The 14,267-nt window shown below is 47.1% G+C and overlaps 6 protein-coding genes and 1 non-coding gene across 7 annotated transcripts; 2 read left to right on the top strand and 5 right to left on the bottom strand.

Annotated features, from left to right (window-relative positions):
• Positions 1 to 1,788: 1,788 nt before the first annotated feature.
• Positions 1,789 to 1,992, bottom strand: EDB91DRAFT_1035471 (uncharacterized protein; the record flags this gene model as incomplete). Its single annotated transcript, XM_041312796.1, has 1 exon — positions 1,789 to 1,992. A coding segment is annotated over one exon (204 nt), but the record flags the coding sequence as incomplete, so codon positions are not given.
• A 1,466-nt stretch (positions 1,993 to 3,458) lies between these two features.
• Positions 3,459 to 4,385, bottom strand: EDB91DRAFT_1286022 (uncharacterized protein; the record flags this gene model as incomplete). Its single annotated transcript, XM_041324799.1, has 2 exons — positions 3,459 to 4,096; positions 4,148 to 4,385. 2 exons carry the CDS (start codon positions 4,380 to 4,382, stop codon positions 3,459 to 3,461), a joined length of 873 nt encoding a protein of 290 aa, XP_041182977.1.
• Positions 4,386 to 5,014: 629 nt separating this feature from the next.
• Positions 5,015 to 6,730, bottom strand: EDB91DRAFT_1286012 (histidine phosphatase superfamily; the record flags this gene model as incomplete). Its single annotated transcript, XM_041324798.1, has 9 exons — positions 6,481 to 6,730; positions 6,146 to 6,422; positions 6,050 to 6,105; positions 5,870 to 5,998; positions 5,813 to 5,818; positions 5,613 to 5,760; positions 5,401 to 5,565; positions 5,184 to 5,347; positions 5,015 to 5,128 (listed from the first exon to the last, which is right to left on the bottom strand). The coding sequence occupies exons 1-9, from the start codon at positions 6,610 to 6,612 to the stop codon at positions 5,015 to 5,017; spliced, it is 1,191 nt and encodes a 396-aa protein (XP_041182976.1). The 5' UTR covers positions 6,613 to 6,730.
• A 1,226-nt stretch (positions 6,731 to 7,956) lies between these two features.
• Positions 7,957 to 8,936, bottom strand: EDB91DRAFT_1242623 (Oligosaccharyltransferase subunit Ribophorin II-domain-containing protein; the record flags this gene model as incomplete). The annotated part of the gene is made up of 4 exons (XM_041322211.1): positions 7,957 to 8,175; positions 8,230 to 8,511; positions 8,567 to 8,768; positions 8,818 to 8,936. 4 exons carry the CDS (start codon positions 8,934 to 8,936, stop codon positions 7,957 to 7,959), a joined length of 822 nt encoding a protein of 273 aa, XP_041182975.1.
• A 243-nt stretch (positions 8,937 to 9,179) lies between these two features.
• On the bottom strand, positions 9,180 to 9,251 carry EDB91DRAFT_t22. Its single transcript has one exon. It is a non-coding gene; the product is annotated as a tRNA-Cys (tRNA).
• Positions 9,252 to 9,312: 61 nt separating this feature from the next.
• EDB91DRAFT_1333068 (PCI domain-containing protein) lies at positions 9,313 to 11,319 on the top strand. The gene is made up of 5 exons (XM_041325417.1): positions 9,313 to 9,629; positions 9,678 to 10,032; positions 10,086 to 10,498; positions 10,550 to 10,926; positions 10,980 to 11,319. Exons 1-5 carry the CDS (start codon positions 9,380 to 9,382, stop codon positions 11,112 to 11,114), a joined length of 1,530 nt encoding a protein of 509 aa, XP_041182974.1. The 5' UTR covers positions 9,313 to 9,379; the 3' UTR covers positions 11,115 to 11,319.
• Positions 11,320 to 12,053: 734 nt separating this feature from the next.
• On the top strand, positions 12,054 to 13,369 carry EDB91DRAFT_409925 (uncharacterized protein). Its single transcript, XM_041327166.1, has 6 exons — positions 12,054 to 12,222; positions 12,278 to 12,305; positions 12,363 to 12,398; positions 12,462 to 12,539; positions 12,601 to 12,653; positions 12,721 to 13,369. Exons 1-6 carry the CDS (start codon positions 12,181 to 12,183, stop codon positions 13,012 to 13,014), a joined length of 531 nt encoding a protein of 176 aa, XP_041182973.1. The 5' UTR covers positions 12,054 to 12,180; the 3' UTR covers positions 13,015 to 13,369.
• The last annotated feature ends 898 nt before the right edge of the window (positions 13,370 to 14,267 follow it).

The following is a 14,267-nucleotide window of genomic DNA, read 5'->3' as shown; positions in this document are numbered from 1 at the left end:
TATATAGATCATGTCCTTTGATCAATATGGTCAGGTGCGAGCCGACGTCAATGCGTCGCTCGCCCGCCACTCTCTAGATTGCGCTCGGACCTTATCTCGGATCCTTCGGCCTCTTCCTCAACGGATCGCTCGGACTTCAACAACCAGCCTAGGAGTCCGGACGTTATGTATGCTACATATGTAGCCTCAACGTTAACGAAGCGACTGAGTGTCATGCAGTGTTCTGCCGGTCGCCGAACGTTCGCCAGAGTCAGTGAACGTTCGCCAATGAACGTCTCCATGTCCACAGGTGAATGTGAATAGTACTAGTACCAGGAGTCCGAGGGAAAGCATTATATAATCAAATCTGATTGGCTATGGCCTGCCTAGTAAGCACGAATTTGTCATACGAGTTCTAATTGTCCAAAATCTCATCCGCCTGCGGGAATTCTGGGTCATCAATACCCTCGGCGTCCAAATCTAATAGTTCGTATAGCTCGATCTCGGCATCCAAGCCTCGGACGGCTGTTTGGTAGAATGACCCTAGCCATTCTTGAGCGCGAGAGAAATTGAAGAGATCTTTGATAGGAATGCGCTGAAAATCAGAAGGATTAGCAGCGGCCTCCATCATCTCGGATGTCGTGAATGCCTCCTCATCTTCAACAACTCGAATGAGGTGCGCAGCAATTTGTCGCAGTCCTCTGTGCTCGTGAACTCCACTGCATGTCTGTTGGGGATCATTGAGGGCATCTATACCATCCTCTGCAGTTGCAGTGAAGGCTGTGACGTGGGAAGATTCTGCTGACTGATCATTGACCAAGTCACCTGTCGTGCTCTCACAGAAACACCGTTTCAGGCGCTTCCTGACAGATCCTGCATGAACATGTTCCTCATGGAGGTACATCTTCAACTCCGCAAGCAGCATGAGATTCTGAGTAGAGAGCCAATTCCGCCACTTTGTGAGGATTGCACCAAAAATACTGAAAAGATGCTCGCATGAAGCCGAATTTGGACAGATGGAGAGAATTCGCTGGGCGATTTTCTGGAGGGGTCTGATTTCAGAGCTGCTGTGTGAAAATCCATCCCAAATATCAAGAGGATCAACTGATGTGCCCTGTTAAGTGGAGATATGTTAGACACAGAATTACGGGCTCGAGTAGTAGTATTACCTGTTGCTTTGCACGAGATAGTAAGATTTGTGTGTATATATCGAGTGGCTGGAATTCAGGCGAACTTTTCAGATAGTTATTGAGATCCGTAAAAAGTTCAAGTGGCGCCATTCCACCATAAAAGTGTTTCCAGAGGCGACTGAAGAGAGACATTAGCCCCGCACGGGTTGTCAGAGGAATGTTGCTGAATGGTTTGTCTTTGTAGAGCAGGTCAACAATAACCGAAGCAATGAAGACTTCTTGATCAACTTGAGCCCAGTGACGCTCAGCACTCTCAAGGACTGCATTTTGAGCCACAAGGTCAGTGTTGTCACCAATTTTTGAGTAACGGTGGTATAGAAACCCAAATGAGATTGGAATATACTCAGGTTTTGCGTGTGCAGCTTGGTGAATGTTTGTCATCAATGTGATTGGCTCCAAAAGGTTTTTCCATCTAAGGTTCAGCATCAGCTAAAATTACACTACAAAATGAAAAAAATCCATACCGAGCCATTGCGTGCCAAAACATTGCATTTTTGATGGTCGCAATTGCGGCTGAGGTTTTTGCTCGTGACCGGGAATCCCCAGTAGATTGTAATTCTGCCTCGTGCTTCGTTATCAACAACTCTAGTGTTGGCCAAACATCCAAGAGTCGTCAGTATGCTAAATAATGTGATAGCCATCGAGTGAGCACCGTGCGAATGATGGATAAGGTCTTTCCAATAGTCGTCATCTGCAATTCGTGGAGGAGAGCCAGAACGTGGGTTTTACTGCGGAGCCACGTGATTAACTCCTGTGCGAGATCACCATATTGCCCATAGTCGTCTTTCGCCTTGAAAAGATCGCCAACGATAAGGTTAAACTGAAAAAAAAGGTAAAGGTAACTCGCATGTGATTCCCACATCAATAACTCACCTGATGAGCTAAACAATCTGGTGTTACAAAGTGTGGAAATTGCGCACGAAGGAGTCGCCGAGCCTTACGAGACTCTCCAGACGCATCAGTAGTGCATGCAATAATGATTACCCCCCACTCGCTCTCGACTCGGTGTATTGATTTGATGATCTGCTTGAGGAGTTCTTCGGCATTATGTGAGTCACCAGATGCGTCATGAACACGCACAGCATGCAGCTAGTAGCAAGGCGAAACAATTTCAGGAAACATTGTGAAACAACAGCATGATACTTACCTTTCGTTTCACCGTCATCATAAAACCGATTAAGTGATGGTTGTTTTCACCAGTCCAGCCATCACACTGAAGGGTTCCTACTGCGCCACGAGATTCCTCTATTGCGGTGACCTTGATGCCATGAAGGACTTGTGGCATAACACGCTTCGTAAGGACCTTCACTGATGGAACCTTTGCTCGAGGAATAAACCTATCACAGAGTGTCATGAATGTTACCAAATGCATCTAAATTTCGATTATCAAACCCTAAGTCACCTTATCCGATAAGATTAGATTAGATAGATCCCTGATAAGATAAGATGGATAACCGATTAACAATCACTATCTTTACATCACATCTATACTACATCAACGTCATCCATCTATATCCATAACCCTAGACATACGAACTCATCACATCCTTAGAAGTCCTACGATTAGGCAACGGGTTACATCATAAGCATCTACATGCCTCTATGATCGAACCATAACCGAGAGTCCTTTACGAGCTATCTCTCGAAGAGTCATCATCCCTTCACATCGCAGACCTTCACTTCCCACATATGACATGTTAAGAGTTACCTCTGTCATTCACCGAACCCCTTACATTAGAACCTGTTGCACAGTCACAGCTAAACCCTGAACCCCTATCACAGAAGCGCCACTCATAGAGAAGCATGCTCATTACCGAAGACCCTGGAGAACCCTTAGATCCGATCGTACCCGATACATCTCCAGATCCCATCTCTTATCGAGATCCTTAATTACCGCTTGAGACTTCTTGTCACAGAACTCTCTCACTCTTCTTAATCTCCGTCCACCCTGAATAGAAGCAGTCCCTGAGAACCCTGCTTAATCACCGATACCCTTGACCCTATGAACCCTTTCTCCTTTCTTGTAGTTGATTGGTTGATAAGACGCCCTATACCCTAGGTGCAATGTTATGACCGTATATAGATATATCACAACCTTTCATACTCAGATATCTCCGCCTAGAGAGTAGTATATAGTTTAGGTCGTAGTCAGTAGTACTCCTTAGACTTAACCTCTTCGTTCTTACGTCATCGTAGACCTAGACGTTCCCTCTCAATCTTATCCTTGCTTTATCCTCTCTCAGACGAGTCCTGTGGTGTGATCCGATCTCCAGACACCTACTAGTTAGGTTAAGGGACGTTGGTCATAACACAGAGCTTCAACCACTCTGGGTTTTCAACCCATTGGAGTGGTAATCCCGCGCTCGCAGTCACCTGAGCTAACCCTGCTTCCAAATCCGCTTGGTCAGCATCAGTCCAGTGAGCTCCAATGTGAGGCGACAAGGAAAGAGCCCCAGGCTGTGAAACAGAACGGTATGCCCCTGCATGGCTCATGCATTGGCGTTTTGAGGGAACTTGAACCGGAAGGAGGGAGATATCAGACATTGCAGGACTGGGTGTGCGAGAGTCAAATGCTAGTGGACTTGGTAAAGATAACAACCCTAAGGAGCCACTGGCAGATGCTGAAGAACCTGGAATATAGAGACCAAGCGCCGGTGATGCAGATGCGGAAGAGGGAACATGGGGTGGTATTGAAGCTGTGATCTGAGGGGAATCATACAACTGAGGCACAGACAGTTCTGCCACCGGCTGCATCAGTTGATTGAAGCAAGTGTATTTGTTGGGTGAGCCATGTGTCATAAGTTCACCTCGTGCCCGCGACCGAACGCTCTCCACATGCAGGTCGCAGTCTCGAATATGGGTCATGAGTGTTCTAGGACAGGCAACAAGCCAGATCTGTTGCAGATCCTGCTGCTCGGTAGCCCATACTACAATAGTAAGTGTTAGCAATAGATAGATAGTATTTGAGACAGTTTTACCTGTTCCTGTGATTGCACACTCATCTCGTGCATGATCCCGCAATCCCAGCTGTACCCTGCGCTCATCACACACTTGTTCTGCTGCAATGTGATGTTCAAGTAATCTAGTGCAGATTACTTTGGCCTTCTGCTGGACCATTGATGCCAGTTCGGAGCTCTCGTAGCCAGGGTGTTCCGTAAACTCTGCCCACCACCAGCCCCGACTGGTACTACAAGTCTTCTTCTTGCCGATCATGATAGCAGCCACTGTGACTTGAGACTTGAGTCAACGAGACGGTTCGAACTTCGAATGATAGAGAACGAGTAAAGAGCAGGTAGAGAATGAGTAAAAAGAGCGGGTGCTGGATTCTATGTTGAGAGCCACGAAAGACTATATAGACGAGGCATGAGGACTCCGCATGGATTATTACAATGCATGATAGTAATAAGCACTGCGCTTACTATCATCTGTGATCATTACGTTTCTACATAAGGACAACGAGGACTCATGGCACCCTACAAATTCACAGTCAGGTGAATGTTGCCGACGGTCAGTGACTTTCCCACCCTTTGCGTTCACTGAATGAACACTGTGGTCAGTGACCGGCAGAACACTGGTGTCATGAACGGATTTCAGTTTCCTTTTTGGTTTCCCTATTAGTATAGTATGCGCCACATTTTCTCCTTTCCTTTCTTTAGTCTTGCGCTCGTCTGTTTTGATAGGTACAACTCAAATGTTTGTAGATATCTACGGTTTCACTAACGTCGTCTGTTTTGATAGTCGTTGTGGTTGTCGATTCCGCGTCTTTTCTCACTCTGACACTGAGTCACAAAAACAATTCAATTGAATCACAGTAAATCAAAAGACATCAGATAGCTTGAAGACATCTAGGTGCCCGGGTGCAAGAAGGGATCTTCACTATAGTTAAAGACAGAGCATCCGCGCAGGACAGTCTGATTGCACGAAAAGCACCAGTTGATAGTAGAATTGATTGTGATCCACTAAATGAAGCTATGAGCGAGAGATCACACGCACGTGCTGTAAAGAACGACTCACAGCAAGTTGGTGAATGAAACTGTCGAGGGTGATGCTCGTGTTGCCAAACATTTTGAGCTGACGGAACTCGCTGTCTTGAGTGCCGTTTTTAAACTTCAAGCTGACCTCATGTTGACCTTGCGAGTTCTGCGACAGCTCGAATGCAACAACGGAAGCATAGTCAACTGTGAATTGGTATCAATTTGCGATCCTAAACTCATACAATGTTAATACTGACCGATACCGGCGATGTCAGGATCAGTCACGGTAGCGTTTGTCACGTTGAATAGACCCATGAATGGCTTGTAATCGACTTCCTGAATAGAAATCTTGACTTTGTTAGAAGGCTGGGTCATGTTACCTAAGGCCCAGTAGATCTCCGGGAGAAGAGTGCGAATGGCAACTGCCCAATGTTAGTAAAGCGCAATTTCATATTGAATATGAACTGACTATTGCCGACGCTATTCTGCACAGTATCAGTGAAGACATTGTTTTGAACCCAATTAGCATAATAGCGAGCTTGCTCCAGGAAAGTTGCAGGCAGGGTTTCGTAATAAGTCTTGTTGTGGGTGTACTGGACGTTCACATGGTCATATATCTGCGAGATGATATTGAACTCGGTGTCAAATCATTCAAATCAACCCCCTTACATTCCACTGCATAATCAAGTCAATTTTTAATTACAAAAACACGATGGAATAACATACTATGTTCGTCAAGTTGTTATCGACGCTCCCCAAGTAAGGTTTCAGTGCAGTCAGGAAAGGCTCGGCTTTGGTGGACATATTTTTGAACGCAGATGCAGCGTAAAGTCGTCCTAGGTGGAGTTGGAAATACTGTCCCCGGGCGTTATGAGGCGACCACAAAAGAAACCACATTTTTCATACCTCGCAATCCATCCAGCTCGTAAGAGACGGAGCTTGCCAAAACTCCAAAGATTGCACTACAGTGAACTAGTCAGAGAATGAAGGAGCAGCCTTGACTGTAGGTCAACTCGCCTGGAATATATTGGTATCCTCCAAGAGGAGAGAGAACCGTTTGCCCATTCCCCAAGGTCATTTCTGACTTCTTTGTGGGCGGATATAGACCCTGAAGCAGAGCATACGCGGAGTCCAGGATAACATTTCCTCCACCAGCATCTGCGCGGACTGCCAGCTGATCGATATTCACCACGTCAGTGCTGATGTTCTGGATGAACGATGGCGAATCAGGGTTGAGGTATGTGTCACGAAGGAAGCGCCCGAGTTCGTATTCTTGTTGCTAAACAATCACCATGAGCAATGATTCAACATTGTGCCGTGTAATAATGAAAAATCACCGATCCAAGAGGAGTTATGTATGCTTGAGTAGCGTTGAACGTGTTTGGGTCTTGGTAGTACTCTGTTCTGTCGCCGTGACGAGCCAGAAGAACGACACCGATGAGGCCTGCTGTAGTAGTGGTGTTAACCATGCTAAAGCTCGAGGCCAAAGAGGCGCGGATGAGAGAGCAAGCGGTAAAAACGCGACTTTTAAGTCTTAACTAGAACCAAGAAACCCTCTAACACAGATTATGTATTTATATATGGCCGCGATGTCGGACAATATAACTGGGTGCCGTACATGATCTGATGCGAGTGCTAGTCTGCTTCTTCTTTCATTTGAAAATTCGTAAGCGTATATCCCTTGAATGTTTCAAATGACAGGTTGTGTGTTGAATTTCGCCCCACAACTCGGACGTGACCTGACTTGACGAGGAGTGTCGAGCACCTGTCCACGTCATGACTCTTGGAGAGCTTACTCGATTCGCAAATGTTAAAAAGTCCGACCACCCCGGTCTCTTTAGCTACACTGTAGCCCGGCGTACGCAGCACAAGCTTGGCAAGACTTGGAAGCTTGGCATGTGACGCGACCCCACCGATCGAGTCGCTGGTGTTATTGGCCGTCATCACGCCGCGCGCGACGTGAATATTGTCACGTGACGGGTCACGGCTGCTCGAGACTGCTCAATATGAATATGAAATAACCGGGATTGTAGGAGTGATGGCTGACCTCCTTTCCTTGTGTTGACAGGCAGCCATACTTAAGACGCATGCACGTCCTCCCCCGTTGTTGCCGCTCCTGGAACTTGTTGGAATCGAAACCATCCTAAAGAGTCCGAGAGGTCCGATGGAGAGACGACTCGGGGATAGACGAGGATACGAGCTTAACCAAAAGGAGTACGAGCGCGCAACGTCTTGACGTCGGCTCGATATCTGTGTTTTCCTGTGCAAAAATATCACATCAAGTCCTAGGCGACGACGCGATGAAATCGACTTGCGGAAATACTTTCATCTCTGAGCGATGAACAATGAATCATGATTTGATATAACGTTTGTTGCACATATGTCACGATAGAGTCTTGGCCAACGTGGCACATCGGGTCTTGGCTAATGCCCCATGACCGTCATCAAGTGTAGACCTCCAAGGTCCGAGACTTTCGAGAGCAGATGGCAAATGGAACCATCGAGGTTTGCCTGATCGAGAACTATCATGTCTGGAGTTCCATGACCTGTGAAGTTGATAATAAAAAGTCTGCAATCTGGTCTTGAACACCGTTATCGTGTTGATACCACTGCCAGATTCGAGAACGAGAGGCAATAGAACGCCTTCATGCGTTGCCTATTCCTAGCTGTTGATATCTCCACTTGCCTACTTGGTCTCACAATGCTAGATTTGCCATACCCTGCTGGTGGGTCACATTCCATTTTAATAATATGATAAGGGCGAAGCCAGAACAGGTATCTGGGGTCGAGACAGTACAAAGTCACAAGCACCTTCATTTCCGACCAGCTCTCCACTCTCCAGTCGCGTACAGAGCCTGCTTACCAGCGAAAACGGTTGGAACGGTAAGGATACCCCCGTATAGAAGCACTTGACCCAGCTTGAGATCTACCCAGTACCAGACAAGTAGCACCTCAAAGGCGCCAAGGAGGGCGGTGAAGGGCATGATGCTAAGAGAGAAGAGGTTGGGAACCTTGACGCCAATTTGACTCCACTGTTGAAACGCAGTTCGTCAGCTAACAAGTGATGTGACAGCGCAAAAACGCACCAGTCCAATCAACACGAGCCAAGGGGACAGTACAACCGCCGCAAACACGGCAGAGATAAACTGAGGAGGTGATTTTTGATCGGGGCGGAAGGTGTGCTGGATGACGGGGAGGACGTGGAATGAGACTTCATCCGGGTGTTCGGCGGGCGTTTGGGAGGCAGGTATGTAGAGGTCGAAGAGATCGTATTTTGCAGGTTCGTGTACGAAGGAGCCCAGGATGAGCGAGACCTCAAGGGGATTGTGCGTAGTTGGGGGGATGGACGCAGGTGGGCGGGCCATGTTCTAATATAGTGATAAGTCGAAAGTGTCTTACGACAGCGGAACTAACGAAACACACCAGTTCAAACTTGGCCTTTCCTCCAGGAGTTACCCTAACAGGTTGGATGCCCTCCTCGCCTGACACCTTGTCATAGAATCGTAGGAACGTTTGGTGCGGTTGGACACCTTTACCCTCGTTGCTCTCTGTTATTTGGAATGTAAGCTTGAGGGTATCTGTCGCACTGAGAGTCAGAGGCTCTGGTCTTTTGGTAAGGGACAGCCTATGTGGTACATGAGTGCTACTGCGACAGGATCGTGTTTAGTACATACGTGTCCGAACGCAGCTGGGTAGCATCCGATGCGCTAATTGTGAAACGAGGAGATTGAAGAGACAGAGAGGCAGCTTGGACAGTCGCTGCAAGGAGCAGCCAAGAGAATCGCCATACCATGGTTTTGGTCAAAGTGTGTGGTCCCAGTTTGGGTGACGTGTCTTCAAGCGTTAACTACTAATACATAAGCTTATCATCTATTCATAATAATACATGATCCTAATACAACAGCGTAATTAAACAAGTAGCCCAGCCAGCTTTACATCTCAACGTTTTGAAGTGTACTTTGGCAAACAATTTCATTCTATGACTATTGTCGTACGCTCTAAGAATAAAAGAAATCGCGGGCTAATGAAAAAAAAGAGACCCCACCGTGGTTCGAACACGGGACCGCACGATCTGCAATCGTATGCTCTACCACTGAGCTATGGAGTCCACGTTAACTTCGCTAATCTAAAATCCAATAACCCCCCAATCGACCCCCAGTCACAGCCACGTGCAGAAGACTAGCAGCAGTACGCGTCACCGTCGCGCAATTATCCAAACATCATATTCCTCCCATCATGCCCGACGTCGAGATGGTGAAGGCCACAGACCAGAAGGACGAAAAGAAGGATGACAAGAAGGAAGAACCCAGGCCCGCACCACCGACGTCTACGCAGGAGATCAAGGCCAACATCGCGCTCATCGAACGCGCGATCACCGACGTCGAACCCCGGTTCACCTACCGTGTATTACGTTCACTTACTGGGTTGCGAAAGCGCATAAATGACAAGGTTTTGCGTGACGCCATCGAAGAGAATTATCCCAAAGGTGTGTGGTGTATCCACACCTTCTGCTCAGATGCTCAACCTTGTGCAGACTCTGCTGTCAAGGATTCTATTCTATCATGGCTCCCTCCTACTCCTCCCGCAGCACAGTCTATGGAGATTGATACCGCTCCTATAACATCAGAGACAAATGCTTCTACTCCTCTGCCTCCATCGAAGCCAGCTTCTGATCCTGTACCAGAAGTTGAGATCTATCTGCGCCTCCTCATCATTCATCATCTCCACTCCTCGAAAGACACATACTCCAAATCAATCGAGCTCTCTCACGAAACTGTCGACAAAATGCAGTCCATGAATCGCAGAAGTATGGATCCAATAGCTGCCAAAATATGGTTTGCCGTGGAGCGATCATACGAACTCGGTGGAGAACTGGCAGATGCCCGCCCGTGTGTTCAGATCTATGCAAATTTAGCAGGCTCCAAACTTATCAACTTTCCAGAATGTTCCTCGCTGCGCAACGCACTGCGTCCCTTCGCCACGACGATGACACGCAAGCGTCGCTGATCAATCGCCTGCTGCGGGGTTATCTACACTATAACCTTTACGACCAGGCTGACAAACTAGTGTCCAAAACCAGTTTCCCCACATCGGCGAGCAACCCGCAGTATGCCCGTTACCACTATTCCCTTGGTCGCATTAAAGCGGTACAACTGAATTATACTGCGGCGCACACAAACCTGCAACAGGCTATTCGTCGCGCCCCGACTGCAAAGACCGCGCCAGGGTTCTACCAGGCCGTGCACAAGCTTTTTGTGATCGTTGAACTTTTAATGGGTGATATTCCGGACCGCGGTCTGTTCCGACACCCTGTGTTAGAAAAAGCTTTGAGTGCTTATTTCGATATCGTGAAGGGTAGGAACATTTTTAGCCGTCAAAAGTAATACCGCTGACGTATTTCAATAGCCGTCCGGACAGGCTCCCTATCGGAGTTTCAGACTACCTTGAATAAACACGCGGCGCAGTTCGAGGCTGACAAAACCTACACCCTGATTGTCCGGCTCCGGCAGAACGTGATCAAGACCGGTATTCGGAGACTTTCTCTATCGTACTCGAGGATTTCTTTGCGTGATATATGCTTAAAACTCCACCTCGATTCCGAGGAAGACGCGGAGTATATTGTGGGTAAGGCTATTCGAGACGGCGTCATTGAGGGAAGAATCGTCCATGAGAAAGGTTGGATGGAATGCGGTGGCCAGAAGAATGGTTATGGCCCCGAGGTTAGCGAGGTGTTTGGCAGACGAATTGGGTATTGCTTGGATTTGCACAATGAGAGCGTCAAGGTAAAATTTTCTCAGTTGGAAACTCTTTCATATCTCATACTTGGATCTTGCAGGCAATGCGCTACCCTCTCAATGCACACCGGAAGGAGCTTGCTGCTGCGCAGGATGCACGGGAAAGGGAGAAAGAGCTCGCAAAGGAAATCCAGGAGGGGGATTTAGATGACGACGAGGGTCTTGGAGATTATTGAGAATTTCTTTCCCCTTGTAGAAGTAATGCAATGCATTTCCATGGCTCGATTTTTTTTTGGTCGAGCTGTACTTTGGAGCTGGTGGTTTTTGGCCATGTAGTCCTCGGATCACTCGAAACTCCCTAGCTCAACCCTAGCTTATACGTACTATCTTTGGCCCAGAGTTGCAAAATGCGATGTAGCACACTCATCTTTCGCTCATTTTCTTTGCACAATGATTCTGAAGGATGATCAATGCATAGCTCACTGTTTGTATTTTTTATTTCACAAAAAATGGACGAGAAGTGCTTGTGGGAGTAAAACACTGCTCAGAAAGTGTACTTTCCACGCCAATCCATCACAGGGAAGCCATCGCATCGACCAAAAAAAATCAGGAATTTTACGCATGATTCCTCACTACCTTCTAACACTGCTCTAATTTTTTCCGACACAAAAACCGAGCTGTGTTGTGCGACACAAATGTTGTACTGTCGAGACACAGGGCGTGACAGGAGTGATTTGGTGGTCGGAGTCATCAAGCTCCGCTCGGCATCCAACGCCCTACTTCATTCAATCAACACTTGACGGCGTCGGAGAGTAAAAACGGCAGTATGACACAGTGTGACATGATCAATTCTATGCAGGTGAGAAATTTTGCAACCCTGTGCTCAAACACCGTTCACGCCGGCTTCTCTCTGGCAACGTAGCCTCAACAAAATTTGCAAATGTGTTTTACATAGCGCTGAAGCCTGAACTGAATCCTACGTCCCCCTGTTGTCGCTTAAATGTTGTGTTGTTGTTGAGCTATCACGCGAACATCGAAAAGTTTTGCAACTCTGGGCCACAGATAGTAGCGCTCGTCGCGGCAACTTTGGTTGCCGAAAATAAAAAGCTGACTGATACACACTCCGATCTTCTTATATTTAATCTCCGTGGCGCACTAGTTCAACATCGGAGCAACGGCAAACGAGACGATTTGTTCCGTTCGGCGAAGTACAGTAGGCGTCAGAGTCAGACCTCTCAATTGAGGCTGTAAAACTGTTTCAAAAATTTCATTCCTCCTTCCTCGCAGCCGGCACGGGGTACCATGTCAATTGTGAGGCGTTTGTGGGAACGAATATTGAAGCCAGTATGTGATACCAGCCGAACACGATCTAAATTCTGCTATTAACGGATCCTCATAGTCATATTTTGTTGGAAAAGACTTGGAAGGTATGTTCCGCCCATAATACATATCGTTGTCCTGTGTCTTTTGATCCGATAATTTAGGAAACAAATACTTTGAATGTCCAAATACTGACAAAGGTGCGATTGTCATGGAACCGCTATTATGTTCCCCGTTTATGAAGTGGCTGTTTATGTATGAAGGACGTTCTAAACGAACGGTGAAGTACAGAAAGAATGAAGATATGTGGGCATACGTTGCCAGCGGAAGGCGCCTCCCAGGTCTGTGCATTCAGGCGTTACGTTCTTTCTGATACCACCTTCTCTTTTTTATCGTATACAGTACAATGGTCAGCATGGCTGACGCATACTAGGCCTATTCCGCCCACCATCGAGGTTGGCACACTCATCTAACGTGATAGAAACTATCCTCATGCTGACACGTTTACGTGAAATTACACAGGAGTTGCAGGCGGATCTAGCACGTCAACAACGAGTTAAGATAAATGCAGCCATCCTTGAAGCGAAGTATCAGACAGAAAGTGCCGATAGGGGACGGGTAGCTGTGCCCCCCAGCCACAATTCTGAAATTGAAGCGCAGTCTCCGTCGGCGTCGCAGAACGTGCCTATGGATCAAAAGCTGGAACCTCAAGAATCTGATCAAAGACCAAAATCCCAAACACGGGATCCTTGGGCAGAGGCATCGAAGGGATCCGATGAACCTCGATCGTGGACGCCTGTATCTCGCAGGAGATAGCACGTTGTTTTTGGTATATAACAAGCAATGTTCTCTTTCGAAAGGTTTGAGACATTGTGGCAGGAGTCTTACTGAGCTAACTGCCTCATTTCAGATAATATTTTTCACCGATACGGATTTTTAAATTGACATCAGCTGCCTGGCTCGTACAAATTTTTTTAGCGGTTGAATCAAAGACTCCGAGGCCTTCTCAGTATATTACATGTTCCCTAGAGGCTGTTGTATGGAAGGTCCAAGTGTATCTTGCCACACAGAAGCATCCTCATGCTGAAGAGTCCGGACAACTGAACTGGGCTGTTCTACTTACATGGATGATTTCTATCATAGAAATGGAACCTAAGTTCTGGATTGAACATCTGCCCGTTGTCAGTTGTTAGGCGGAGCAAATATCCAATTGGTGCGTTTTCTGCTATGGAATTTGTGATGACATTGGCCCATATATGACAACATTGCGGAGCTTCGTGCACCAATGGATTTTCTGGCGCAAGAGACTAGTAAAGACAGTTCCCTAATGCCTCTGCGTAAGAGGTCCAGTCAATCACTCGCGGAGTTCATTCATTCCTGGATTGTCAATTCGGTCGTCATCTTTTGAACCCTCTACCGCAGGATATTAGTAGTGGGTTTCCAGTCTTGGAATTTCACCTAGATGTTGAGTGGAGCAACTCCACTTGTCCATCTATGGTGTTCCTAGCTGTGCGAACCTTGGGTTGGCATGTTCTGTCAAATGACAGGTTGATCTGTGGTTGATCTGAAGGCAGTCTCCGACGTCCCCCCAGGGGTCTACAAATGGCTGATTGTGTCTCCCAGCCCATGCGCCACTGTCTACTTCTGCCCAGCACCAACTGCGCTGGTAGAACACCACGCTGAAAACACGACCTAGGCCTGCAGTTATGAAGGCTTCATTGAACAATAGCTTCGTTTGCAGAACATCAGCACTGCATACTCCATTGTCATTACAACTTTCCAATTCAGACATCTGTTTTATGGCTGTGAGAGAAATTGGTTTTGTCAAACATAGCTTCAATTTGGATTAGATGAGAACTGAGACATGGAACATCGTATCTAACTACATATTCGATCGACAGAACCCCCCAGATACCAGTCTTTCGTGAAGCACGAATGCAACATCAGAAATGGTATATGACTTTGGGGGACAAGTTATTGATGTATCATTTGTACTTGTCTGGGTTGGGGTTGCGAGGTGGTTGGTTGGTCTTGCCATGCCTTTAAGATGTGTCATTATGGGGCGTGAC

This window comes from Suillus paluster, assembly GCF_016628075.1.
Source record: "Suillus paluster strain FC165 chromosome Unknown EDB91scaffold_3, whole genome shotgun sequence".
Taxonomy (NCBI): Eukaryota; Fungi; Basidiomycota; class Agaricomycetes; order Boletales; family Suillaceae; genus Suillus; species Suillus paluster.
The sequence above is the reverse complement of the archived record's forward strand: the minus strand, read 5'-3'. Positions and strand labels throughout refer to the sequence as shown.